This window comes from Cnephaeus nilssonii (assembly GCF_951640355.1).
Source record: "Cnephaeus nilssonii genome assembly, chromosome: 7".
Classification (NCBI taxonomy): domain Eukaryota; kingdom Metazoa; phylum Chordata; class Mammalia; order Chiroptera; family Vespertilionidae; genus Cnephaeus; species Cnephaeus nilssonii.
The window spans coordinates 102,405,621-102,433,479 of NC_137078.1; the positions used below are offsets into that span (position 1 = coordinate 102,405,621).

Genomic DNA, 27,859 nt, shown 5'->3' on the forward strand with positions numbered 1-27,859 from the left:
CGAACGACGCCACCCCAGATCTTGTGATCGCCCAGAGACTGGGCCCGTGGCCACACCCCTAGCGACTAACGAGCCAATAGAGGAGGCTTTCGTGGTTGCCAAGGTAAACCTCTAGCGGCAAGATGGCAGCCGCCAGCCAAGGAAGCCAGAGCTCCCGCCCGCAGCGTCGGGACCCGCAGGGGCGGCCGCCACAGGACGGTAACGGCTGCGGGGCTAGGCAACGGGCGGGGGGCGGGGGCGGCTGCCCTACGCCCTACCGGGCCTCTGTCCGGAACCCGCGCCCCCGATCCCCTCGCGAGCCTCCACGAGCCCCCTCGTCGCCCCTGGCCCTGGAAAGGGCTTCCTCTCCGCGTGTGCGGGTGCCCCGCGGGATGGGCGGGGAGGGGTCTCGGGGCCTGGAGACCGAGCCGGAAGCACCCGAGCCTGGACGCGCGGTTCAGAGGTTTGACGGGAGCTGTCCCCAGAGTTAAAGAGACTGAACTCCGAGTCCACTCCGCTCTCTTCACGTAGATCCTGACCTCGTGTTCCGCAGATGCGGGAGTCTGATACGCCCACCCTTCCCTAGAACCGCTCCCCGCAAGTTGTGCCCCCATACCAGAGAGTTGGGGGATGGTGCGCTCAGCAGCTGCGTGGCAGGAGTGAGGGCTTAGTTCTGACGGGCCTGGAGGCCCCCGGAGGGGCGGTGCGGGGATGTGGCAGGGCCAGCTCCCCCGCCATGCCCTCACCTTCCTCTGGCTGTCAGGCTCAGCTCAGAAGCCCCCGCTTCCTCTCTCAAGGCCCTCCCACTGGGCCTGCCCCTCTGCACTGAGTAGGGCCGCTCAGCATGCTTGGTGCATACGCAGGAGTGGGGGCGGGGGGGGGGGGGGACAGTAAACAGGACAAGTCCCCACCCCCAGACTGAAGCCTCGGGCAGCCATGTTGGGAAGTGCACAGACACCTTGGGATCTCCCAGCCCAGCCCAGCTGGAGCCTTGGCCGGACGCCATCCAGGTTGCCTGTGCCACACGCTCACCGTGCGTTCTTGTCCATGTTCAGGTTACGGTGTCTATGTGTACCCCAACTCCTTCTTTCGATACGAAGGGGAATGGAGAGGAGGGAAGACCCACGGTAAGAAGCGTCTGGCCTCTCCCCGCGGCTGCCACCTGCAGCTGACAGCCCATTTCCTCGGGGAGCTGGGGGCGAGGGGGGACGGACAGGTGCCAGTGGGACTGGGCCCCCACACTGTCGCTGTCGCCCAGGAAAGGCCGTGGGGTGGCCACAAGCCCGGGCAGTGGCCCTGGGGTCACAGGAGACCCCTGGGCCTGCCCCCTTCTCACAGGCAGGACCTGCAGCCGCCTTCAGGGTTCATTTCTGATGAGAAAGAGCTTGTCTCTTTCGTAGGAAGTCTCGGCCGCAGAGAAGCGAGTGTCTGAAAGTCACTGGCGGTCTCTCAGTGCTATGTCTGTCTGGGGTTCTGCTGAGGAGGAGAGAGAGAGAGAGAGAGAGAATTGATGTGAGAGAGACACATCAACCGGTTGCCTCCCACACGCACCCCGACGGCGGGTAAGAAGCGAACCCACAGCCAAGGTTGTGCCGAGACCCTCGGGTCCGTGGGCTGACGCTCTAACCACGGAGCAGGCCGGCCGGGGCCTGTGGTGTTGTCTACATGAGCTCTCGTCCCCGTGGGCGCCAGCGTTTTCTATATTCCGAACCTTTTGGCTTTTATGGTAGTGCTTTTGCCAGAGATTTCTCACTTTTACTCAAATCGCGGGCTCTTCCTCCAGCTCTTTTCTCTGAGAAACATGCGGGCACCAGCAGGTACTCCGGCCGCTGTGGGGCGTGACGTCCCCGTTCCTTCCAGGTCGCGGGAAGCTGCTGTTTAAGGACGGGAGTTACTACGAGGGCGAGTTTGCAGACGGGGAGATCATGGGCCGAGGCTGCCGCCACTGGGCCCACACAGGTTAGCCCGGAGACCCCGGCGACCTGCGGACCCCCTTCCCGCAAACCGTCTCCCTTCCGGGTGCGGGAGGCACTTACAGCTGTAAACGGGGGGCCCTGGCTTCCCTGAGGGGTCTTGTCACAGCCCGTGCCAGCCGGGGTGGGGTGCTGGCGTGCTGCCCACAGCGTGGCCAGGGGCTGCCTCCCGACCCTCAGACCCTCACGGGCAGGCGTGGTGGTCAGTCCCCGGGGGGAGAAGGCTCACCCCTCGGACCTGGGACATCGCTGCCCACCGAGGGCCACGGGGTGGGCTTTGCAGGAACTAGGAGGGCAAGTCCGGATCCGCCGGGTCCTGTGTTCCCTCGCAAACCAGAGTCCGCCCTGAACCGGCCCTGCCGCCGCCTTCGCTCAGGGGACGGGCGGGGACGGGCGGGGGCGGGCACCAGCTCCGACCTGACCTCGCGCCCCCTCCCCCCCCCCCCCCAGGGAACACCTATTCTGGTCAGTTTGTCTTTGGAGAGCCCCAGGGCCACGGCATCATGGAGTACAAAGCGGGGGGCCGCTACGAAGGGGAGCTGTCCCACGGCGTGAGAGAAGGTCTGGCGCCCCCGGGGCCCGGGAATGGTGGCCAAGCCCCGCACCCCTGCCCGGCACCCGGACTCAGTGGGATGGGTGGGCTCAGGGCCCCGCGTTGACCAGGGGCTGGTGTCCCTCCAGGTCCGGAGCCCCAGCCCCAGCGTGACTGTGGGGTGGGAAGGAGGCTGGGGTGCACTCCTCCTGCCCTGGAGCTGTGGGGGGGAGGGGGGGGAGGGGGGCTGTGCCTGTGACGCCAACCACCGCTGTGTGACAAGCCCCCCAAAACCTAGTGGCCCAGCCCTGGCCAGTTTGGCTCAGTGGGTAGAGCATTGGCCTGAGAACTGAAGGGTCCTGGGTTTAATCCCGGTCCCGGGCACGTACCTGGGTTGCAGGCTCCATCCCCGGCCCTGGTCGGGGCCTATGCGGGAGGCAACCAGCCCATGTGCCTCTCACATCGATGTTCCTCTCTCTGTCGCTCCCCCTCCCTTCCCCTCTCTCTAAAGATCAATGGGAAATATCTCGGGTGAGGATGAACACAAAAGCAAACCCTAGTGGCTGAAAACAACCCCCTTTTCTTGCTTGCTTGCAATCCCGGGTCAGAGGTCGGCCTGGGCTCAGCCTGCCAGGTCTTCTGGCCTCGCGTGGGGTCTGCAAACGGCTGTGGCCACGGTGGCTGGACCCGGGCGGGGCCTCGCTGGGGCCTCGGGGCTCCCGGAGGCCAGAGGCGCGGTCACGTCCTGCTCACTGCCCCAGGCCGGCGGGTGGGCGGTGGGCTCGGCCCGAAGGCCAAAGGCTCACGGTTCCCGGGGAGCCGCCCAGAGGTGAGCAGGAGGTCCTCTGAGTGCTGCTCGTGTTAGAAGTGGGAATGGGCCCGGCCGGCGGGGCTCAGTGGCCGAGGTCGGCCTAGGAACCAGGAGGTCAGGGTTCGATTCCCGGTCAGGGCACAGGCCTGGGTTGCGGGCTCCGTCCCCGGGGGGCGGGGGGGAGGGAGCGTGCAGGAGGCAGCCGATCCATGATTCTCTCTCATCAGTGATGTTTCTCTCTCCCCCTCCCTCTCTGACATCAATAAAAACACATTTTAATAAATAAATGAAAGCAGTAGGAATGGCCTCGCACAGCCAACTGTCCAAACCGGAAAACCCGGAACATGGTGCAGCCGCGTCCCACGGGGTCTCCTCTGCCTCTAGGCGAGGCCCCTAGAATGGCCACTCAGGCCTTGCCACTCCCACGCAGGTTCCAGTAAACACGTGTGCACACACGAACACGCACACACGCACACGCCCCACAAGCAGGTCTGGGGCGCGTAGCATCGCCCCCCCCCCACGCACACACACAGCAGGTGCGTCAGCCTCCGTGCGCCCCTCCCTCAGGGCCTCGGAGAGCTGCAGCCGCAGCCACTTCCACTGTGGCTGCCAGCGCCGCCCCGTCACACCCCAGCCCCTGGGCGGCCCGCCTCCGGGTCCCTGTGCTGCGCCCTGGGCCCCGCGTGTCCTGGAGTCCCCGCCTCCTGCCCCGCGTGGGCTGCAGCTGGGCTCTGGCTCCTCCCCAGGACACGGGTGTCTCCAGGACCCGGACGGGCGCGTGTACTGGGGGGCGTTCCACAACAACAAGCGCCACGGCCGCGGGCACATGGCCTTCCCGTGAGTAGGGGGCCCTCGGAGCGTGGGAGACCTGCGCTCCCCTCGGCACTGACTGCTGTGCATGTGGCTCGTGGGCTCAGCCCCGTGGGACCCTCGGGCGGGAGGGGGCTGTGGCCCACAGAGGCCTTTCCCTCTCGGCCGCTGGCTGGACGTCGGCCTCCTGACCTCCCGGGCCAGTTTCTCATCCAAAATCCTGCCGCTGGGATTTGTGGGTTCATCTCTCCCTTTTCCCCCCTGTTGTCCTCTCCAAGTCCCGCACCCCTGGGGGGCTGAGTCCTACACCTGGGGGCTGAGTCCCGCACCCCTGGGGGGCTGAGTCCCACACCTGGGGGCTGAGTCCTACACCTGGGGGGGCTGAGTCCTGCCCCTGGGGGCTGAGTCCCACCCCTGGGGGCTGAGTCCTGCACCTGGGGGCTGAGTCCCACACCTGGGGGCTGAGTCCCACACCAGGGGGCTGAGTCCCGCACCTGGGGGCTGAGTCCCGCACCTGGGGGCTGAGTCCCGCACCTGGGGGGTGGCCATGTGCTCTCAGGACCGGGCTGTCACCGCCCCTGCCGAGCGCCCAGCCTCCTGCCCCGGCGCCGGCCGTCGTTCAGGGCCCATTTCTGCCGGTGCCGTGCGGAGCCCTGCGGTCAGAGGAGCGGGTCGGAGTCAGGCCGCCCGGCTCCCAGCCTGAGACCGGCCTCTGCGTGTCCCGCAGGAACGGGGACGAGTACGAGGGCGACTGGGTCCGGGATCAGCGGCAGGGGCACGGGGTGCTGCGCTGCGCGGACGGCTCCGTCTACGAGGTACCGGGCTCCCCTGGGAGGTGGGGGCCTCTGTCCCCACTTTGCTGGCAACCAAACCGCGGCTCGGAACTCACGGCCCTTGGTCCCGCCTGGCGCCTGAACCCACGACCCACCGCTCTCCCGGGCGCCGAGGTGCCGGTTCTGCTCCTCTGGGCCCGGCGCCGGGAAGCGTTTGCAATGAGAGGCTCTGGCCGGCGCTGCAGGGCTGGGGGCGTGCGGGTGCCCGTCTGCTCCTCGTGCCTGGCCCGCGCCCCTCTCCCCTCTCCCCTCCCCCCTCCCCCCCCCCCCCCCCGTCACTGCGGAAAGTGCCACCTCCGGTTTTAGGGGCGACACGTGGGTGAGGAGGTTCAGGCGCATGGGGAGCCCCCCCCCCCAGGCCCAGGCCCATCATTCCTGAGAGCCACGGAGCCAGGCTGCCCCCCTGCCCGGTCACCAGAGCCACGTGTGGACGAGGCGCAGCTGGTGGCTGGAGGCCGCCGTCCTCGTCCTCGGGTGTCGCCAGGGTGTCGCCAGGGGAGCCGAACCCTGAGTGGTGGCGGGAGCAGCGGCGGGGAGGGCGGGCCGGGCTGGAGCCGGGCGGAGGGGAGGCGGGCAGGAGGACCCGGCAGAATGGGCGCGAGAAAAAGCTTTGTTCTCGGAGCCTGGTCCTCCCTCGGCCCCCAGGCCGCCCAGGGCCTCGCCATGGTCATGGCTGCCCACTGGCATCCCGGGCCCGGGCACGGCTGGGCCCCCCTTGGGCCTCCCCTGCAACTGGCTCGGCCGAGAGGCGGGAGGTGGGACAGGCTCCTGCCAACCCCAGGCTCGCGGGGTGCCTGCCGCCCGTCCACTCGCCACCAGGGGGCAGCGCAGCCCTGCCCACGCCGCAGCTCCAAGTGGATGCCAGGGTGGGACGTGGCCTGGGGACCCTGGGCTGCAGCCTGGTCGGCAGTGAGGAGGGGGTCTGCCTGGACAGCGGCCCCTCTTTGTCGGGGGGCGCGGCTCGGTATGCAGACCCAGGTCCCGCAGGCCCTCGCGGGAGGCCTTTCAGACGAGCCCGTGGGAGGGGGGGTCTCGGAGCCCATGGTCCCACCGGCACCGGTGATGGCCTCGCCCGCAGCGCGCAGGGTCTGACTTCACGGGAGCACACGTCTCCTGAGGCCCCCCGACGGGTGCGCCCCTAACCACGCGCCGCCCGCCTCCCCGCGTTCCCCGCAGGGACAGTGGCACAGCGGCGTCCTCAGTGGCCTGGGCAGCGTGGCCCACTGCTCCGGGGTCGTCTACAGGGGCATGTGGATCAGCGGCTACCCGGTCGGTAGGTGGCCCGCCCCCCCTCCTGGGTCTTGCCCGGGTCTGGCTGCGTTTTCCCAGGGGCCCTGGCCAGTCGCCGGGAGGAGCGGGGGGCCCGGCTGAAGTGGGAGCTAAACCCCCGAGAAAACGCTCCCCGCGGCTCCCAGGGCTCCTGACCTGCGAGGCCCGTCAGGCTTTGCACCCAAGGGGGCCCGTGCGGGCAGGGCCTCCAGCGCTGGGCTCTCCCGATCCCAGGGTCCCCCACCCTCGGGCCCTGAGCGTCTGCACCCACAGCCCCGTCCAGTCCCACCTGAGCCTGCCCGTGCCATGAGCACAGGTGGCCAGTGGCCTGCAGGGGCCTCCTCTGGGGGACTGCCCCCTGAGCATTAAAGTGGCCCCAACAGGACGAGGGTGACCCCCACCCCTTGGGGGCTCTGGACCAGCCACCTGGGCACCGCTGAGCCGGGCAGGGGCCTAGGTCTTGGGAAAGGGGGTGCCGGGGCCTGGGGGGAGGGCGGACCCCTGGGGTGCAGGGCCACCCACAGCCAGGAACCCCCTCAATGGAGCATCCCAGAGGAGCCTGGCCCTGCAGGGCCCCCCGCCTCAGGCTCCTTAGTCACATCACCTCGGGAAGGAATCCAGGTCCACCCACCCCCAAATTCGGGGTCCTGTCCGAATCCCTGGGTGTGACGCAGCCTCACCTCCCTCAACGGGGTCTCGGGCTGGCGACCGCCCCGACCCCCCCCCCCCAAGTGGGCTCTGGCGTTAGTTACCCTGCTGGGCGCACCCTGGAAGGCCCAGCGCCCCGGCCCCGCTCTGCCCGGTCCCCGGTCCCTGGTCCCCGGTCCCTGGTCCCTGGTCCCTGCCTGAAGCCCCAGCGCCCCGTTGGGCTGTGTGATAGGCCGTCACTCTTGGGGGGCGGGCCCCTGAGGGTCCTCGTGCAGGGGACCCGCCCACACCAAGCTGCCCTCAGACATGGGGGGTCCAGGCAGGAGGGGGGACGTGGGGCCAGTCCAGCGTGTGCGCCCAGACCCCGCGCCCGCTCCCCCAGCACTTGGCGACCATGTGGGGGAAGCCGGGCGGTTCTGAAATGAGCCGCCCCAAAGAATCACACAAACAAAACCCAGACACCCAGCGGCCCCCTCCCCGCCCCCACCACCACCCAGGCGGCCGGTCAGGGACTTGGCGTCTGCGTGTGTGACCGGCCCGCGGAGCCCCTCCGGGTGCGCGACGCCGACGGGGTGTCGCCCACCGGGGACTCTCGCCTCGGGCACCGCAGGCAGGCGGCACCCGGCGCCCAGCACGCCGCCTCTGCTCTCTCCCAGGGCGCGCCACGAGGACCGTGATCCTGGGCCCGGAGGTGATGGACGTGGCCCGGGGCTCCTCCTTCACGGTGCGCGTGCAGCTGCTGCAGGACAACGGGGCCGTGGCCGCCAGTAAGCAAGGAGCCTCGTGTGTGCGTGTGCGTGTGCGTGTGCGTGCGCGTGCGCGCATGTGTGTGAGCTCGTGTGAGCTTGTGTGCTGTGCATGCCCATGTGCGGTGGTCACGCAACCACAGAGCGAGAGGACGATGACGGTGCAGCGCCGGGTGCCGGTCCGGCCAGGAGGGGAGGAAGGCCTCGCCTGGGAGGGAATCAAGCCACTAGCCACTCCCCCTCTCCCCCGTCCTGCTGCTCTTCCCGGACCGGTCAGCCCGGTGATGAGGCAGGGAGGGACAGGCCGACTTCCCACCTGAGACACCATGGCGGGGGGAGGGGGTGCGGGGGGAGCAGGACCCGTTAGTAACCGCACAGGATTCCTGATGTCACACTTGCCTTAGCTCAACAAGGTGTTTTTAAAATATATTTTTCCTAGAGGCCTGGTGCACGGATTCGTGCACATTGAAAGGAAATTAATTAGAAGGTGGCTGGCGGGGCGGGCCTGGGCGAGATGGGCCGGACACGCCCTGGAGCCACCCTCTCATGGTCCACCCCGGCCTGCTGCACCTGGGGCGGCGCCGCGGCTCGAAGGGCGTCTGAGGAGTGAGCGGGGTCCCTCTGGCAGGTGGGGTCCCTCGGCCTGGCCTGCAGGGATTAGGCTGAAACCGGCTCTCCAACAACCCCCGAGGGGTCCCGGATTGCGAGGGGGCGGTTCTCGGGTGATGCACCCCAGAATCGGGCTCCCTCCTCTCTGGCTCCGGTTGTGTCACCCGAGAACCGCAGCTGCCAAGTCACCGCAGCTCGGCAGCTCCTGCGTTGAGCGTCTGCCCCCTGGTGGTCAGTGCGCGTCATAGCTACCGGTCAGACGGGCAGAAGATTGGCCGGTCACTCAGGCTTTTATATATATAGATTGATTTCAGAGAGGAAGGGAGAGGGAGAGAGAAACATCCATGAGGTGAGAGAATCATGGATCAGCTGCCTCCTGCACGCTCCCTACTTGGGATCGAGCCTGCAACCCGGGCCTGTGTCCTGACCAGGAAATCTGTGACCTCCTGGTTCACTGGTCGATGCTCAACCACTGAGCCATGCCAGCTGGGCTCAACAGGAGTAAATCAGGACGCCGTGAGGGGTAGCGGCACCACATGTATTGAGTCACAATTGGCTTATTTAACAACTTTACTGTGGTGTCATTTACACACCATAAAACTCACCTGTATTCGTGATTCCACGGTTTTCAGTAAATTTTAGTAAATTCGCAGTCAGACAACCGTCACCACATCACAGCGCCAACCTAGATCCCCCCCCACCCAGAAAGGCCCCTCCCCCGCGTGCAGCCCGTCCACACCCTGAGGCCCCCCTCCCCCCGCCCCGCTCTGTGGGTTTGCCTCCTCTGGGCATCTCCCGTGTGACACGTGGGGTGCGTCTCGGCTCCGCTGTGTCCACTCCCACCGAGCCTCCGGGGTCGCTGCATTGCCACGCGTGTGGGCGTCTTCCTCTCCAGCCCAGTGGTCTTCCGTGGCGCCCGCACAGCACGCCTGTCACCGCCCAGGGACCGCCAGCGTGTTTGCTGTCAGGCTGCTGTGCGTGCTCCTGTTCCAGCTTGCGTGTGAACGCGTGTTTTCGACTGTGTACCTGTGGGCAGGATCGCCGGGGCACACGGCACATCTATGTTTGAACTTTCAAGAAACCACCTGAGTGTCTTCCCGAGAGGCAGCCCGGGTTTCCGGTGCCACCGACAGAGCCTGGGGGTGGCTCCACCCGGCCACACGGTGTGTCCACCGGCGCCCTCCTGCGGGCGTGAGCGGCATCGAACGTGATCTGCAGCACACAGCCCCTTCGGCCAGCTCTCTTATCGCCCAAGCCCGTCCGTGCCCCTTCTCCCCTCAATGCTGTGACGGCGCCGCTGCCGTGTGGATCATGGTGTCTTTTTTCTTCTCTCCCTGGCTCCTCTGGCTGGAGGTTATCGATTTCATTGATACACAACCAACTCTTTGCGTTCTGTTGTCTAGTTTATTAGTTCCTATTTTGGTCTTATTAATTCCTTGCTTCTCCTTACTTTGGGTTTAATTTAATGTCCTTTCTCTAGTTCTTAAGGTGGGAACTACCAGTAAGGTTATTTCAGACCTTTGCTAGTATAGGAGTTTATTGCTATGAATTTCCCTCTGGGCACTGCTTTAGCTGCATCCCACAGGTTTCATATGTTGTGCTTTCATTTTCATTCAATGCAAGATACTTTCTGATTTCTCATTGGACCATGAGTGAGTGAGAAGCATGTTGTTTCATTTCCAAATATTTGGAGATTTTCCAGAGAGCTTTCTGTTAATAATTTCTAATTTAACTCCACGTGATGAGGGTTGTGTTTTGTATATCGTGAATCCTTTTCATTTTATCAGGACATGTTTTATGGCCCAGAACGTGGTCTGTTTGGGGACATGCTTTGTGAGCACATTGAGAAGAGGGTGGGTTCTGCTCTTCTGTTTGGAATCGTCTATAAAAGTCAACCCGGCCTATTTTGTTGATACTGTTGCCCAAGTTTGCCACGTCCTTGCTGACTTTCCGTCTGCCTGTTCTGTCCGTTATGGAGGGCGGTGTGTTGAAATCTCCGATTACAATTGTGGATGGGACTATTTCTGCTTTCATTTCTGTCAACTTTCGCTTCGTTATTTTGATGCTCTGTTCACAGGAGCATAAGCGCCTGGGGTTCTGTGCCATTTAATGAACTGGCTCCTGATCCTTGTGAAGTTACCTGCCTTACCCGGTGGGGGTCTTCGCTCTGCCATCCACGCCCCGTGATGTTAACGTCGGAGCTCTCTCTTGGCTGGTGTTACCATCTCTCTGTTTAACTGTGACCCGTTTGGGCCTCTGTGTTTAACGTGCGGTCTTTGTAGGCAGCGGGTCGCTGGGTCCTGCTTTTGTATCCAGTCTAACCATCTCTGCCTTTTAACTGGTGTGTTTACACCGTTCGTATTTAATATAATTTTGACGTAACAGATGGGGACTTACCATTTCACCATTTACTTTCCGTTTCCTCAGCCGTCTTTCCCTCCTCCATGCCCTGTTCCTGTTTTCTTGGATTGGATATATATTTTTTTTATCGACTTGTTTCATCTCCTCGTCACGAGCTTAGTATTTGTCGCTGTTTTCTTATTTTAGGGGCTTAAGGTTGACGATGCACAGCTTTAACATTTCAGCCCACTTCCAGGCAACACCGCCCTCTCCATGTGTGGGAACACGCCTCCCCTTCCTTCTCTCTACGCCCCGTCTTCCTACGCCCACAGGTCCATCCCTGCCTCTGCACACTGCGTGGGGCCTGGCTGCGATGTCCGTCTGCACGGTCATTTACCTTCAGAGAGTCTCCCAAGCAGGGAGAGGACGCCCCCTCTTCAGCCGCCAGCTCCCTTTCTGGTTCTGCTCTTTCTTCCCGATCTCCATCCGCCGCTTCCTCCTGCCCCTGCCCGAGGGACCTCGCGGTCCCCGTTTCTCATCACACGGGTTTCCTGACGATGATCCTTCCAGCTTTCCTCTGTCGGGAAACGGTGACCAGCGTGTCCTCCCCGGAGGCAGGTCTCTGCCCAGGTGCCCTCTCAGCACCCATGTCCCCCACGACGGCGACCGGGCCACATGGGGCCACACAGTGTGCCCCCATCTTCAGGGACCATGTCCTTGCCCGGCTCCCGGGACCTCGAACCCCATCTCACGGACCTGCACCTCCTTCCTGGCTGCCCGCAGCAGGAGGGCGAGCGGGACCGGTGACTCATCCCAACCCGAGACGGAAGCCGGTCAAACCACCGCTGGTTTTCCCTCCACACTGGGCTCCAGTTCTCTCCAAGTCACAGTCCTCCGCGTGGGGCCCGGCGGCGTCTCTCCCAGATCTTGGCGGCGCGGGAGGCTGGGCGTCAGGCCCCCTGGCGGTGGTCAGTGGTGGCCATCGACTCCTGCTCCGCCCGACCCTGAGCCCGAGCCCACGGGGCCGGCCTGTGGGGGTGCCTCGGGGTGCGGACAGGTGGGGCGGGCTGGGCCCTGGGTCCGGGTGGGAGGTGGGTAGTGAGGGGCAGTGTCCCCTGGGTGGCCCGGCCTCCACGTGTCTGCTCCCACGGTGCGTGGCCAGCAGGGAGCGTCCTCCCGGAGGCCCGGCTGGAGCCAGTGGCAGAGTGAGGGCCCGGGGGCCGGACCGGCTCAGTCAGGGACAGTGGGCGGCTGAGCCGAGGGCCGGGAGGAGCAAGACAGGAGGTGAGCGGGAGCTCCGGTGGCCATGGCCGTGGCCGTGGCTGCGTATGAACGCCCCTCCCGGGCGCCCACCGCCCCGAGCCCCCAGGGAGGAGCCCAGGCCCCGACTGGTCCCCCCGCTCCAGGGCACAGCGTGCTCTCCCCCCCGCCCTCCCCGAAGGCGAGGACGGCCGGGTCCTGAGGATCGCGGCGGGCGTCAGGTACGTGCAGCTCCCGGCCTACTCAGAGGTCAGCTTCTTCACCGTGGACGCGGGCCGACGGGAGGCGCCCATCCAGACCCCGTTGTGAGTGAGGGCGACGTGGGCGGGGCAGGGGTCCCCCTCAGCCTGGTCGGGGGGAGTGACCGGAAGTGCTCCCCGGCCCCCACCTGCTCCCACCCAGCACCGGGACGCAGCGACCAGAGACATGCTCCGTCTCGGGGAGGGAGGCAAAGGCTCGGACACGCAGTGGGCACCGGCAGGCGGCGGGAGGCGGGGCTGGGCTGCGGGGGGGTCTCAGGTGGTCCCAGAGCGAGACCCGCCCCTCCCTGCCCCCTCCACCCCCTAATCTCAGGGCAGCCGGGCCCTTTCTCCTCCCTGGGGTGCCCCTGGGCCCCCGTGTTCCCACGGCCAGGGGCCCCCCAGCTGGTGCCACGCGGAGCCCAGCCTGCCCCCCTCCGCAGTGGGTTCCAGTGCATCGCCTACCCGCTGTCGGGCCCCCCGTCGGCGGGCCTGGAAAGTGCCCGGGCCAGCGCGTCGCTCCCCACGGGAGACCCGGAGGTGGCATGGACCCCGGACGCCCCATGTGGCCAGGGAGACGCCCCCGGCGGCCTGCCCGGTGAGTGCAGCCAGCGCGGCCGGGGTGGGCAGCGCGTGGGTGACGGCAGGTGCCCCAGCACCTGGCACGGGAGCCGGGAGGCAGGACGTCCCAGGGAGACGGAGCCCAGTTGCCGTGCCGTGGGTGAGACGCCAGGCTGGGGCTGCCACCCCGGGCGCCCAGGCACCTTGGCCCGGATCCTCAGCCTGCCGGCCCGATGGCCGCGGTGGGGTGAGCCGTGCCAGGCCGCAGCGCCATCCGGCAGATGGGGCATCGCGGGTTCCGGGACCTGCGGTGGGTGCACCTGGGCTGACCTGTCAAGCTGCTGCCGGCTCTGTCGGGAGGGACCGGGCCTGGAGGAGGCCCGAGGGCAGCCTGGACCGGACACGGTGGCCCCTGCGTGGGAGCCCGCCCGAGGCCCACCTTCCGCCCGAGGATGTCAGTCTAACACGGGGCGATGGAGACCAGGCCCCAGGCCTGAGGCGTGGCATAGCGTGCTGCCCGGGTGCTGGCCCTGCCCGCCCCGGGGCTGCCCTGGGTGCCAGCACCCCGCCAGGTCTGGCTCTGCCAGTGGGTGCTGCCTGGCCGTGGGGAAGCGCCTGGGGGCCGAGGGGACGCACCTGTGTTTCTGTGAGACTGATGGACGTCGCCGGGTATGTGTGCTCAGCCGCCCGGGGTCCAGTCCAGACCTGATTCCGGGAACAAAGCTCGTTGATTTCTATTCAAATGGTTTTTGCGTTCAGTCCCTTAACCTGTCGTAGTTCCCACCCACAGCTCTCACGCGGACCTTTTATGCTCCTGTTGCCAGTGGGGTGTCTGCCGAGACCCCGTCATTTAGGCCCATTGACCCCCGATGCCGGTGCTGGCCGTTGCCGGGGCGATGGGGGGGACACACCTGGTCGGGCTGGCCGGACCCCGCGGTTCCCACAAACTCCGAATATTGGATCTGAGAACCTGACGCTGCAGCGGGCACAGAACTCAGGTTGCTTCTCTTCTGAGTTTGTTTGTGATATTTTATTTTATTGATTTTTTACAGAGGAAGGGAGAGGGATGGAGAGAAACATCCATCTGCTGCCCCCTGCACACCCCCCACTGGGGATGTGCCCACAACCAAAAGACACATGCCCTTGACTGGAATCGAACCCGGGACCCTTCAGTCCACAGGCCGACGCTCTATCCACTGAGCCACACCGGCCAGGGCACTGCTGCTTTTTATAAATATATTTTTATTGATTTCAGAGAGGAAGGGAGAGGGAGAGAGAGAGAGAGAGAGAGACATCAGCGATGAGAGAGAATCATGGACCGACTGCCTCCTGCACGCCCCGCACTGGGATGGAGCCCACAACCGGGCTGTGCCCCAACCGGGATCGAACCCTGACCTCCTGGTGCCTTGGTCGACGCTCACCACTGAGCCACACGGGCCTGGCTTTTTTTTTTCCTCTCTCTTTTTTTTAATGCACGAAACCCTCCCAGGAAGTGTCTCCAGCTGGTCCGAGTGGTTTCCCCTTTTCTTTTGTCGAACGAGTGGTTCTGCGCGTCCTCCGACGGGATCTGAGAAGCGCCCGCAGCTGTCGGGGACTTTAACAATCAAGGTGCCCTTTGCCGCTAAACCGATCCGGCCAATAAAGCTGACGCTGTGCCGCGGGGACCTGTGGACATTTCATTGCCTCTTGGGGCGACGGCACGTTTCATGCTAATTGTCTAGTTAATTGCGGCCGAGCAGCCCCCAGATCCGCGTTCGCGAGGAAAATCAGTGCCCTGGTGCCCTGTCCAGGGGTCGGCCCACAGAGGGAGGGCTCCCGGGCCAGCACGGCGGGGATGGGGTGAACTCAAACCCTGGGGTGTCAGGGGTGTGTCTGCCTGGAGCCGGGCCCCCGAGGCCACACCTCCCACTGTCCAGGACGTGGGCTCCTTGCCCCGCAGCTACCCCGCGTTCTGGGGGCTCCGGGAAGGAGGAGGAGGAGCCGGGCAGCGGGGGGGGGGGGGGGGGGGGGGGCTACACAGCCTGGGGTCCGATGGAGCACCCGGGGTCTCCTCCTTCCTGCCGCCCGGGCCTGGTCTGGGACCCGGAGCACCTGCCTCCCTGTGTCCTGTGGCCACGTGGGCGCAGCCAGAGGGCAGGCGCCTGGGACCCACACACGTCCAGCCCCTCCCAGCAGCTCCTGGGGGACCGCCGGGTGAGAAGTTCCAGGACCCGGAGAGAGGCGAGGGGGGCGAGGGGGCGGGGGCACGGGGGCTCCGTCCGGCCCGCTGGTGGTGGTGTGGCTCTGCGCCCCCCTTTCCGAGGGTCACTGTGCCCACACCCGGGACGGACGCCTCTAGGGAGGGGCTAACACAGGGGCCCCTCCGCCTGTCCCCTCGGGGACACGGGACGCCCCTCGAGGTGCCCGGAGCCTGGCATCGGCAGACGTGCCCCCCACGGTCTCACGGCCTGGCCACACCTGCTCGGGCCCGCGGGGCGGCGGGCGCTCTCCCCTGTGACCGTGGCCTTGGGGGTCTGGGCACCAGCTGGACAGGCCAGGCCCTCGCCCCGGACCCGGGGGAGGCGTCTGAGGAGCGAGGTCCTGGCCCTGCGTCCGCCCTGAGGAGGAGCGAGGTGTGTCCTCACCCCCGAGGGCCCTGCTGTCCCCCGAGGGCCGAGCTCCTCTCTCTGAGCCACTGAAACGGAGCGAACACGGGCTGTGCGGGCTCCCGCCTGGCGGCCCCCGGAGTCCTGTTTACCCGGCGGTTTCTCCGCCGGTCGCCTCCCTGCCCTACACAGGTGATTGGGGACCTAATTGAGTCGCTGTAAAACGATAATTAATAGACACTTTCCTAGGAGAGGTCACGCCGCCCGCTCCCCCGGCTGCTCGGCCTGTCCGCGTCCCTCCAGGGGCTGCACGGTGACCCCGTCCTGCTGACGAAGCCGTAGTTGCCATAACTACCCTCCGCCACCGCTGCTGCAGGCCGGCTCCGAGCTGGAGGGCCTCTGCCCACAGGCCCGGCTCCGGGTGCCCTGGCCGGGCAGCGCCCCAAAGCGGGCGATGGGGGGACACACCTGGCCAGGAGCCGCTCAGGGCCCCCGCGGCCGAGGCGGGTCCCCCACCCTCCCTCCTCTTGGGGTGCTCGGGCCCCGGAGCTCAGCTGCAGGAGGCAGCGTGCAGGGCTGTCCTCAGCCACCAGCGGCCGGCACCGTGCCGCGGCGTCTCTGCAGCTTCTCTTTATTTTTTAATCTATTTTTGTTGACCTCAGAGAGGAAGGGAGAGGGAGAGAGAGAGAAACATCCATGATGAGAGGGAATCATGGACCGGCTGCCTCCCGCACGCCCCCCACTGGGGATGGAGCCTGAAACCTGGGCCTGTGCCCTTAACCAGAACCGAACCCGGGACCCTTCGGTCCGCAGGCCGACGCTCTGTCCACGGACCCACGCCGGCCAGGGCGGCAGCTGTGTCTTTGACCAGAACTCGGGCCGCCCTTCCTTCCCGGGGAGCTGCCAGCAGCTTCAGCCTTTTCGCTTCAGGGGTTTAGGGGTGCAGAGGGGCCGCAGGAAGTGTGAGCGCCCCAGGTCAGGGTGTGTGCAGAGGCCGAGGGGCCCAGGGGGACCCAGGGGACCCAGGAGAGTGAGTGAGGCGGGCGTGGCTGGAGGGTGTGGCCATGCTGGAGGCCTGCCCGGGGGCGCAGGAGGGCGTGGGGGGGCTGGGCTCCACGCTGGAGTGTGAGGGGTGGGGGCACAGCGCAAAGGGGGTGAGAGGCTGGGCGTTGGCTGCACCCCAAGGTGGGGCCGAGGAGAGGCCAGGATGGGGGCCGGGAGGGGGCGCAGGTGAGGGGGAGGGGCTGTGCCTCAGACCCAGGACCGCTGGGGGCGCCGGGTGGGGGTGTCGCTGGGAGACGTACGTGGACGGACAAGTGGACCAGCTGGCGGCCGGGGTGCAGGCCCGTGTGGGCGGCGCGGTGTGTGTGCAGAGCGGGTGCCGAAGGGCGGTGAACCACACGCGTGTCCAGGGACCGAGGGAGGCGGGGCTCGGGCCGGCTTGGTGGCTGGTGATTTGCACCCCGATGCCCTTAGCGCCCCCTGAGCCCCTGGAGACGGCGGGCGACACCTCGGGGTCTGAGGCTGCGATCGGAGGAGCTGGCGGCCTCGGTGCCCGCCGTCCAGCGCACGCGTGCCGTCGCCTGGGCAGAGGGCCCGAGGGCCCAGAGCTGGGGTCCTTGTCCTGGAGTCGCGGTCCCCGCCATGCCGGGGCGCAAACAGCGCATCGTGTGCACAAGGTCCTTGCAGAGGGGCCTCGCCTGACGGCCGGACAAGGAGGGTCAGCCTCCCCCACCTGCAACTTGGGAACACGGCTGGGCCCATGGCCTCTCCCCCCACCCCCCACGCGGGCTCCGGGGAGGGAGGGACAGTCAGGCCTCGGCCCCAGGGCCCCGTCCAGTGCTCGAGGACAGACGTCCGTCCGCTCGCCGAGCCCCCTGCACCAACCTCACGCGGCCGTCTCTCTGGGAAGCGCGGAGGGAGGGCGGCTGACCTGCAGCTCCTGCGGGGGGGGGGGGGGGCGCGGCCTGAGGGGGCTGCTGTGGCAGGAGCCCCTCCCAGCCCCGCCCGGCCGGCCGCCCCCACCTGGGCAGCGGGAAGGGCTCTGTGGCCGGGCCTCCGGGAGCTTAGGGCCGCGGGCCATCTTTCTGGGGAACCTCTCTCTCCTTAGCCGGGCGACGTGCGTCCCGCTGTCCTGAGGGCTGTCGGCGAGCGCAGCGAGGCTGTGCCCAGTTCGAGGACGTCCGCCTCGGGGCCCCTCCGCCCGGGTACCACCCCGTCCCGTTCCTGGACGGCCCGCACGAGGTAGAGCGGGGAGACCCCCACGGGCCGATCCACACGCTGCCCACGCTGCAGCCAGTGCGTGGGGGGCTGGGGGCTACGGGGCGCCCCTGAGCCTCTCCCCTGCTCCCCGCAGGAGGCAAGCGGCAGGCCCAGAGGTGGCCCGAGCCCGGGGACAGGGACGCCCACCACGCAGGACCCACCAGGAGGCAGCAGGTAGGAGGGGCCCACCCTCAGGCCGTGTGCACGTTCTCGGGGGCGGGGGCACCCTTCACACACCTGCCTCGGTTTCCCCCGCCTCCAGCCCTGCAGACACCACAGGCCTCAGCCTAGACAGCGGGACCCGCCAGGCCTGCTGCTTCCAGGGAGCCCGGCGCCCCTTCCTAGCACCGAGGGGAGGAGGGGAGGAGGGCACATGACCCGGAGCAGGGGCGGCGGCGAGTGGTGGGCGCTGTCCTCAGGAGCACCTGCGGGCACCGGGCTGGGCCACACCGACACGTGGGAGCGCCAACCCGTGCACCTCCTCCCATCAGGGCCCTCCCCCCGCCCCCCCCCCACCCCCACCCCCGTCCTCAGGGGCCCTTGGCCTCCTCACCCTCCCGCCCGCCCCACCCAGAGGCCTGCTGAGGGGCCTGGGCCTCAGGCCTCCACCAGGGACCCAGCTCTGTGCCCGAGGCCCCCACCCAGCCCCCACCCAGGGCAAGTGGGGAGCCGCCCTGCCCTAGGGCCCCGCTTGCTCGGCCTCGGTGCCCCCCCCTCCCCCCAGCTGCCTTGCTCTGTCCGGCACCAGTTCCCTCTCTGCCCTCACCTGGCTCCTGACCCAGAAAGCGCCCCCTCTGGAACTGGGGAGCCCCCTCCCCCCCCCCCGCGCCGGCCCCAGGCGAGAGGCGCTGAGCCTCACAGACGGGCGTCTGGTTCGCATTAAGGAACCTTGCCTTGCGGAGCCGAGGCCGAGGGTGTGTGGTTCCCGGCTGGGTCCCCCCGGGGGGCAGGGCATTTGCAGGGGCTCAGCCACAGGAAGGGGGTGAAGGGGCCGGGGGGGGGCAGGGCTGGATTCCCCTGATGCCCTGCGGAGTCCCCCGAATGTTCTCGCCACCCCGCGTCCCTCTCTGCACGGGGCTGCCTCATCCGCTCCCCGAGGACCTGCTGTGAGGCCTCCCCCGCCCTCACGGGTTCCCTGGGCAGACCCTCTTTCTGCAAGGGGGGTGGGGGCAGCTGGGCCTGACCCGCTGCTGAGATGGGGTGCGGGGCGCCTCAGGGCTCCTCGGGTCCCCCCTGAGCTGGCTCCCGCAGAGGCAGAGCCCGCAAGGCCGGGCCCAGTCCAGCAGGCCGCCCGGCCCTGCTCCCCGCACTGCGTCTGCAGGCCTGGAACACGGGGGCGACGTGGCCGTGGGGCGTGGGCACAGGGCGAGGAGCTCCTGGCGCAGGGCCACGGCGGAGCCCCGGGCTGGCATGAACGAGCCACCGTGAGCAGCTCTGGCTCCCGGGTCGGCCCCCGTCCAGGGACGGGGAGAAGCAGCGATCAGGGGGCCGCACCCCACGGGGGAGACCCGAGCGGACAAGGCCGGGGCCGTCCCTCAGCCACGGAGGCCTGGGGTGTCGAGCTGACCGGGCTGGGCCGGCCACGGCCCTCCTCGCCCTCAGCGCAGCCTCAGCCGGGCCAGGAGCCCCCTTCCTCAGCCCGGTGACCCTCAAAGCCAGGGCCAGCCCCCCACGGCCACGGACAGGCGCGAGGATGGCAGGGGGAGGGCCCCGGACCGGCTGTCCCGCCGCCCACAGGGCTTCACACTCCCCACGTGGTCCCTGAGCCGCCGCCCCAGGGCCAGGTGAGCCTGCCCGTCACAGAGCGCCGCTTCCCGGGAGGCCTGTTCCCGCGGCCTCGGCATTCCTGCCGAACATTCCTGGCACATGACGGAATTTCACAACATGACAGGCCGTCCGAGCGCGTGGTGTCGGCGGCAAAGCCCGGACTGGATTTCACGAGCGCAGCGGCAGCCGGTGCCACACGAGGGTCCTCGGCCTGGGGCCCGGCCCGGCCTCGTTCCCCAGGAGCCCTAAACGCGCTGGGCGCCTCGCGGTCCGAGCCGGGCACAGCCCTCAGCCCAGCTCCACGCCACGCCACGGCCGGGGAAGCCCGCCGCCCTGCCCGCAGCTGCTGTGAGGGCTCCGCGGAGATCCCCAGCCGCCGCCCGCCCGCGCGCCCAGAGGAAAACGGGTTTAACTGGGACTTCCGCGACCAGGCCTTTCCTCGGTCGTTAGCGACAGAGGGAGCCGGTTAACAGTTCTGTGGGGTCAGTGGTTGGGGCTCACAGCCCGTGCCCCCTCCACTCAGGTCTGGGGTGACCGCCGAGCATCACAGTAAACGCAGGCCTTCGCCCCCCGTGGCTGGGCCAGCACCCCACTCCTCACCCGCCACAGCACCCCCCCCCCCCCCCCCCGCCGTCCCCTCAGCCTCCGAGGGCAGAGCAGCCTGGGCAGGGGGAGCCCACCGGCCGGCCCTGCGGGGCCCGAGGAGCTCTGGGCAGCAGCCACCAGGGTCGCCGGGTCCCAGAGGACACGCTCGGGTGGCGGCCTGTCCTCTCTCGGTTCCAGCCCCGCGGGGAGAAGCCTCGGTCACAGGGAGTGTGGTCAGGGGACTCCTCCTGGCTGTGGGGGGCTTGAGCCCAGGCAGTGTCCTGGCAAATTGGGGGGTCCAGAGGGGGGGTTATCTCAGGTGGGCCGGGCGGGAGGGGGGAGCTCCTGGGAGCACAGCAGCCACAGGGGCGGCAGGGACAGCGGCCCCCGGGGGCAGGCCAAGGGCTGTGACGTGGGGTTGCAGCCACAGGGCGTCCAGGCTGCAGGCCCCAGGGCGCCTGGCCTCTGTCCCCTGTCCCTCCGGCCAGGGCCTGCGGGTGGGCTCGGCCTCGGCCTCCCGGGCCCTCGGCTGGACGCTCCCAGGCGGGCGCTCAGGGAGGAGAGGAGGGTGGGCTGGGTGCGTGACGCTGGGAACCGCTAGAGGCTGTGAGGGAGCCCGTGCGCCCAGCGGCGGCCGTGAGCGGAGCAGGTGTGAGGGGGCGGGGAGCAGCTGGCCGCCCTCACCCCCCCCCCGCCCCCCGCAGCCAGCGATGCCTCGGCCTGACGCAGGGCTGGAACGGGGACCACGCAGAGGGAGGCTGGGGGTGCGCCCGCAGTCACTGGGGCACCACTCACGGGCCCCCCTTGGCAGGTACCCCCAAACTGAGAACACCCTGCAGGCTTCCCTGGGCCTGGAGCCCACGGCCCACAGGGGACGGGGCCCCTAAATGGTGCCAACCCCTCACCCCCAGGCCAGGCTGGGGGTTCATTGGCCTCTTGTGTGTGGGGGGGGCGGGGGCTCACTCAGAGGGACAGCGTGGCCCTGGGACCCCCGGGACCCCTGGAGCCGGGTAAGGAGGGGCCTCCGGCTGCCCCAGGGACAGAGGGCCCTCTACGGCCGGCTGAGCCCCTGGGCTTGTGGCTCCGATTCCTGGGGGTCCCAGGGAGCCGCCCACAGAGAGCCTGGCCTCGCGCCCCGCGGGCGGGTCAGGTGGGGAGAGCCCTGGCTCCCTGCAGCCGCCCGCCCTCGGGGACCGCTCCCCCCAGTTTGTGTCTAATTGGGGCTGGGCTCTCCCCGCTCCACGTGAACCTCGTTACCGCGGCGCCCACAGGCTGTGCGAAGCGCCTGCCCACATCGGGGCCTGACCCAGACTCCGCGGGGCCCTCCCTGACCCAGACTCCGCGGGGCCCTCCCTGACCAGGCCACGGAGGGGCCCACGCCCACGCCGAGCCCGCGCCCCCGCCCCCGCGCAGCCGGGCCGTGGTTTCTGAGTCTGGTCTGCAGCACGGGCCGCCTCTGTCTGACCCCGGGGCCAGGCCCACACCCCGAGGGTCGTGATGGTCTTGGGGTGGCCGGGCTGCTGGAGGCCTTGGCCCGCCAGGACAGGGCCCCCTCCTCGCGCCGCCCACCGTGCGCTTGGCCACGGGTCCAACGCCCGCTCCCCAGCCTCACCCGTCCCAGCCGCCCCAGCAGAGGAGCCGGCTGTGCGGGGCCGGGGCCCGCCCCCCTCGGCGCCGCTTCCTCGCCGGTTGTGGTGGTTTCTCAGCTCCGACCGTGGGTTTTCCCGGCCCCGGGTCTGCCCAGGGGCATGGCCTCCGCCTTGGCCACGGCTCCGCTCGGGTCAGGCATGCTCGCCCTGGTCCGCGCGCCCGCGAGGCCCTGACCTGGAAGAGGGCGTCAGGGCCCCTGAGGTCACGCAGCCTGAAGGGACCCTCTCGGCCTCAGGGAAGGGGAGGGCGTGGCCACGGGGTTTGGGCACCAGGGCCCCCCTCACTGGGGAATAAACCCCCTCAAACCCACATGCAAAGCTTAACAGCAAAGACCCAAAGGGTCCAACTCTGTCTTCTTCTTTTTTTAATATTTTTTATTGCTTTCAGAGAGGAAGGGAGAGGGAGAGAGAAACGTCCATGATGAGAGAATCAGGGATCGGCCGCCTCCTGCACGCCCCCCACCGGGGATGGAGCCCGCAACCCGGCCTGTGCCCCAACCGGGAATCGAACCCTGACCTCCTGGTTCCTAGGCCGACGCTCAGCCCAAGCCACGCGGGTCGTGGGGCAGGTTCACGTTCCCGCACCAAGAACCTAAGAACGCAGGGTGTCCAGCCCCCACGGGGGATGCTCAGCGCCTGCCCCAGGCACTCGGGGAACGCCGGGAGGTGGAGCCCTGATGGGGCCCAATCAACCAAAGCCGCCGGGGAGGGGGCGGGGGGGCGGGGGGACGAGGGGGCGCGGGCCTGGAGGGGGTACAGCCGGACCCACGTGTTCAGGAAAGGCGACGTGGCGGGGGGGGGGGGGGGGGGACGCGGAAGGTGTGAAGAGCAGAACGTGGAACCGGTCACAGCAGCTCCCGCGAGATGGGGGGGGGGGTCAGTGGAAGTGGGGGAGGGCGCGGGAACTTGAGGACGGACAGACGGACAGACGGACGATGCTGCCGTCCAGAGGCGGCAGGAGCTGTGGGACGACTTCCCCTCCGAGGGGGGAGGAGGGGGCGGCGAACACAGTGAAGGAAATAACGGAAACGTCCTCACATTTGGTGGGAACCAAACCTCTCCCGACGCCCAACAAACGCGGCACCGAAACACGGGGACAAGGACTCCGCCGACCAAGACGAGCTCAGGAGCTCTTCGTGTTCTTTAACGTGTCTCGTGGGGCTTTGGAGGGAGAGGAGGGGGAGGAGGGGGAGGGAGGGGGGTGGAGGGAGAGGAGGGGGAGGAGGGGGAGGGAGGGGGTGGAGGGAGAGGGAGGGAGAGGAGGGAGAGACGGAGACACCAATGACGAGAGAGTCATGGATGGGCTGCCTCCTGCACGCCCCCCACTGAGGACCGAGCCCGCCCGCCGGGCACCTGCCCTGACCGGGGACCGAACCAGCGACCTTGGTTCCTGGGGTGACACTCAACCGCTGAGCCTCGCCGGTCGGGCCAAGAGGAAATCTTGGCTGGAAGGGCCATGTGCGGGCGAGCCCTGACCGGGGCTCCCAGGCCCTGCCCGCCCACGCCACGTCCCGCCCCCGCCCGGGGCCTCTCCCCGGAGTCAGCGCGGGTCCCAGAGGAAGCGGGAGGCTCCGCTCAGCGCCGTGTACACAGTCGGTGCCCAATCGGTGTGTCTGGTCCCACGGCCGCCCCGGGCTCCAGCCGGGCCCTCGGTGCTCTGCCTCCCGGGACGCCGGGCCCGACCCGCCGGGTCCGTGGGAACCTCAGCCGTGAGCGCCTCTGGCGTCTCCTCGCCCCGCGCCCCGGCCCCCTCGCCGCCCTGGGGGTTCCGTAAAAAACCTCGGCTCCTCGTAACCCGTTTACTTCCCTTAAAGCCGCAGCCCGGCCGACTGGTTATTCTTAGCGCTAGGTTATTTACCCGCCTCCCCTCCCCTCCCCGTCGCGACCCGAAACGTGGCTCCGGGGACCCAGCCAAGGCCCGCTTCCCCCTCTCGAAATGAAGGAATTTTAAACCTTTTGTCTTTAAATTTTTATCACCCAAACCAGGCATGTGGTATTTCAGCTTGGCCAGGGGTCGGCCTGGCTGGTCGCCGAGCCCATGAGGGAGCCCCCGCTCCCCGCCCTCTGATGGCAAGAAAGGGGGCCAAGCGGGGGGTGCTCCTGGCTCCCTCCAAGGCCTCTGCTGGGACATTCAGGGCAGAGCCCGGCCTGTCAGCCGGGGTCTCCTGGCCACCCAGGCAGCACGTCCGAGGCCAGAGGACTGGGGCGCCCACTCGGAGCACCCACACGGCGCCCGCTGCCTCGTCCCCCGAGGACGGCGTCGGCCCCGCAGGGGCACAGCCAGTCTGCAGGCAGCTGACCCCGGGGCGCAGGGGCCGGCGGGTGGGCCCTTCGCTCCTGCACAGCAAACACGGCCCCAAAGCCCTCTGCCCGGGACGGGCGTGCCGAGACGGGTCTGGAGCTGCCCACCTGGGACCGCAGGCCGGGCAGCTCTGTCCCCCCCGAGACACGGGGCCGCCGCCCCTCCTCCTCCACCCGCCCTCCCTCTCCCGCCTCACCAGGTGGCAGTGACCTCGTTCCCGGAGGGCAGCCCTGCCCGGCCCCCCCCCCCGCCCAGCCCCGTGCCCGCGCCTCCGGTCCCTCCGTGCCCTGGCCGCTTTCCGCCCTGCGAGGTCCGGCACCTCGACACCCTGGAGGCGCCACCGGCTGGCCAGGGGGTGGGTTTGTCCCTCCAGCTACGGCTGTTCGTGCCACGTTGGGGTTCAGACAGCGAGATGCCAAGGCCGAGGGCAGAGAGCGGCCCGGCCTCGTGGCCCCTCTCCTCCAGGGCAGGCCCCCAGCCAGAGGGGCCGCACACGCCGACCCTGAGGCAGCGGGGGGGGGGGGCCTGGAGGCCAGGACAGCCACACGGGTACCCTCCGGCCTTCCAGGGCCCCCCGCATGCGTGTGCGTGTGCGTGTGCGTGGTGTGGGGAGGGGGTGCCACACACGTGGGCCCTGGGAGGGGCACTCAGGGCCTCCCTCCTCCTCCCCACAGGCCCGACGGGGCGGCCGAGGCAGAGCTGGGGACCGAGGCCCTCCCAGGTAGGCGGGCAGTGGGGGGCGGGCAGTGGGGGGCGGGCAGTGGGGGGCGGGCAGGGCAGTGGGAGGCGCGGGCAGTGGGGGGCGGGCAGGGCAGTGGGGGGCGCGGGCAGGGCAGTGGGAGGCGGGCTGCCCCGTCCCGTAGACCATCCGTCACCTCTGGAAGGCGGGCGCTTGCTCCCCTCCTCGGAACGGGCTACGGGTTGGGGCGGGCACCCTGCCTGCCCAGCCTGGACTCCCCCAGAGGCAGGACCATGGGGCCTGGGCAGGTGTGGGGCGTGGCGCCCGGGAGGCTGTGGGGGGGAGGGGAGGTGTCCAGGGCAGGGGCGGCCCCGGCCCCGGCTCTCTGTGCCCTCAGCCCAGGTGGGTGTCCGGGTCCAAGCCCCTCCCCCCCCAGGAGGTCCTTGTGTGGGTGCAGCCGGGCCCTGGGATCACCCCCTTTCAGGACCCCCAGGTGGACTGAGGAGGGGGTGAGGGTGGGAGGAAGGGGGTGAGGGGGGAGGAGGGGGCGCCCCTTGCTATCCTGGGGGTCAGTGTGGGGTCGCCTCACGGCCAGGGCCTGAGGAGGAGCTTCCAGGCCGGGCTCGTGGGGACGCCGGGCGCAGGGCCCACCGGGACCACGTGGCGGCCGGGCTGGGCCGGGCCCGGAGGTTCTGAGGCAGCCGGTGGCCACCAGCCAGGCTCCCTCCATCCCCGAGGCCTCGGGACGAGGTCAGAGGCGGGCCGGGCTGGGCCGCTGCCCACGGAGTCCCCGCGGTGCCCCTGCCCGGGCGGCCGAGCTCCCGGCAACACCTAGAGACGGCCGGCCGCCGGGAAACACGCGTTGCCATGTGCCCCCTCCCGCCCGCGGCCGCCGGCGCCCAAACCGCGGCTCCAGCAGGAACTGACTCCGGGCCAAGCCCCTCCTGCGGCCGGTCCGCTCCGGTCCTGCCCAGGGACGCACCGCGCAGCCGGGCCGAGCGGGTCCCCGGCCTGTCCTGGGGCAGCGCCGCCTCCCGCGCCTGCTCAGCTGCGCGCATTCCTGTGTGAGCGGCCAGCCGCGAGCTTTTTCCACGCTCCCCTGCCAGCCCAGCCGCTGGGGGAGGAGAGGGCGGTTTCCATGGCAACCTCACTTTCTGTTAGTCCTTATTTTCTTTTTTTATGTTTCCCCAACTTTGAAGCTCTCCAGGCAGCGTACGGGCTGCAAAGAGGGGAAGGACTTTTCCTTCCCCCCCGCCCCCCCCCCCGTCCCCAGCAGAGCGGTCCCCCCACACCCTGCTCCCCCACAACCCCCCCAAACTGATCCCCTAGCAGAGCATTCCCCCCAACAGCCCCTGGTCCCCCCCACACCACCCCAGTCCTCCACGACACCCCCAAACTGCTCCCCCAGCAGAGTGGGGGGGGCTTCAAAATAGGCAGCCAGGTCTTCAGAGCCTTGATTATTTGGAAAAACATTTTAGAGGAAATGAATTATTTTCCTCCTAAAAGGTGGGAAGGTGTTTTTTAAAGGATCCCAGCCACGTGGCCCCTCAGCGGGAACGGCGCTCTCTGCCCGCCCCGCGCCCCCCACGGGGCCTTGCCCAGCACCCTTACAGCCCTGCCCTCCCCTCCGGCCCCCGCTCTGCCCCCAGAGCTCACGCTGCAGCCGGGCCTGAGTCCTGAGGGTGCAGGTGGTTCACTAGCCCAAATTCATTTCTTTTTCTTTTCTAAAAACATATTTTTACTAGAGGCCCGGTGCGCGACATTCGTGCATGGGGGGGGGGCGGGGGGTCCCTCAGCCCGGCCTGCGCCTTTAGCAGTCTGGGAGCCCTCGGGGGATCCAACTGCCGCGGAGGCGGGAGAGGCTCCCACCACGCCCCTGTGCTCGCCAGCCGCCAGCTGACGTCAGCCCGGCTTCTGGCTGAGCGGCGCTCCCCCTCTGGGAGCGCACTGACCACCAGGGGGCAGCTCCTGCGTTGAGCATCTGCCCCCTGGTGGTCAGTGCACGTCATAGCAACCGGTCGTTCTGCCGTTCGGTCTATTTGCATATTAGCCTTTTATTATATAGGATTGACTTCAGAGAGGAAGGGAGAGGGAGAGAGAGATAGAACATCAATGATGAGAATCATGGATCGGCTGCTTCCTGCACGCCCCACACTGGGGATCCAGCCTGCAACCAGGGCATGTGCCCTGACCGGGAATCGAATCCGGAACCCTTCAGTCCGCAGGCCGATGCTCTGTCCACTGAGCCACACCGGCCAGGGCCCAAATGCATTTCCTCCCCGTGTGCCCCAGCAGCTGGGCAGAGGGCAGCCAGTCTGGGCAGGTGGGGGCGGGCGGGAGGCTCCGGGGTGCCGTGGGGGGTGGGCAGCTGCCTGGCAGGCAGAGGCCGCGGGGCCAGTCGGAGCCCCTCCTGTCTCCACAGGGGAATACGTCGTCATGGTCCAGGACGTGACCAGCCCCCCGTTCCTGGGCCGCAGGCTGCCCCCGGCCTTCAAGCACCTCCGGGTGTCTGCGCGGGAGAAAGCCCCCGAGCCCGGAGCCAGGAGGGCCGCCCACCCCCGGGGGCCCGCGTCCCCTCCGGACACCACCTCGTTCTGAAGGCACAGACACGCCGCCTCTGCTTCCCGGGGCGCCACCCTCGTCCCCTCCCGGCGGCCTGACCAGGGGTCCAGGGAGCCCCACACTCCCCAGAGCCGCTGGTGTTAATAAAGTGCGCAACGCTGACACCGAGCCCTGAAGTCCCGCCACACCGACACGTGGCGGCTGCTCCGGGGGGCCGTCCGCACCCCATGGGCTCCCCGTCCTGCAGCGGAGCCGGCCCAGCTGACCGCTCGCCTCCCCACGCCCGGCCTCGGGGGGGGGGGGGGACGCAGGGCCTGCGGGCGGCATGGGGACTCGGAGCTGCCCCCAAAGGGGAAATCGGGGCCAGTGTCGGGGGGTTGGTTTTCGAGAAATGGGCTGCCCGTCCGAGCCTCGCCAGGACGAGCAAGGCTGGCGGGGTGCGCGGGGGGCGACGGGGGGCCCAGCGGACACATGCTCCGCACAGAAGGGCTGGCGGTGCCACCTCATTGGACGCCCCTCCCCGGGGGCTCACCTGCCCCAGAGGACCCGGCTTCACGCCCGCTGGTCCCCCTCCTCGCCATCCTCCCAGCTGACCCCCGCTTCCTCCTCCCGGGGAAGTGGGCACGGGGAGGGGCCGCAGGGCCTGCTCCTCGCCAGCACAGCCCCCTCTGGGCCCCAGTGCACCCTCTGAGCCAGGCCCGCTCCTCCGCGTGGCTCAGAGACCACGGCTGCCACGGCAGCCCCGCAGGCCGCTGGCCGCCCTCTGCCCCACCTCCCTGGCCTTCCTCCTGGGCCTCTCCCCGGCTCCAGGCCCTGACGGCCAGCTGCGAGGCTCGGGGTACAGCGACGACGACGGAG

General features: G+C 68.5%; 1 protein-coding gene across 2 annotated transcripts; it reads left to right on the forward strand.

Annotated features, from left to right (window-relative positions):
• Window positions 1-45: 45 nt before the first annotated feature.
• MORN1 (MORN repeat containing 1) lies at window positions 46-27,237 on the forward strand. Of its 2 annotated transcripts, XM_079777342.1 has the most exons (14): window positions 46-198; window positions 1,035-1,106; window positions 1,840-1,938; window positions 2,403-2,513; window positions 4,042-4,132; window positions 4,833-4,920; window positions 6,115-6,211; window positions 7,512-7,622; window positions 11,992-12,115; window positions 12,493-12,647; window positions 17,306-17,439; window positions 17,552-17,631; window positions 24,435-24,481; window positions 26,862-27,237. In XM_079777342.1, the coding sequence occupies exons 1-14, from the start codon at window positions 123-125 to the stop codon at window positions 27,035-27,037; spliced, it is 1,461 nt and encodes a 486-aa protein (XP_079633468.1). In that variant the 5' UTR covers window positions 46-122; the 3' UTR covers window positions 27,038-27,237. The 2 variants fall into 2 exon arrangements, with proteins under 2 accessions (XP_079633468.1, XP_079633467.1); XM_079777341.1 differs by lacking the exons at window positions 46-198; window positions 1,035-1,106; window positions 1,840-1,938; ... (3 more) ...; window positions 6,115-6,211; window positions 7,512-7,622 and having other exon boundaries at window positions 7,921-12,647.
• The last annotated feature ends 622 nt before the right edge of the window (window positions 27,238-27,859 follow it).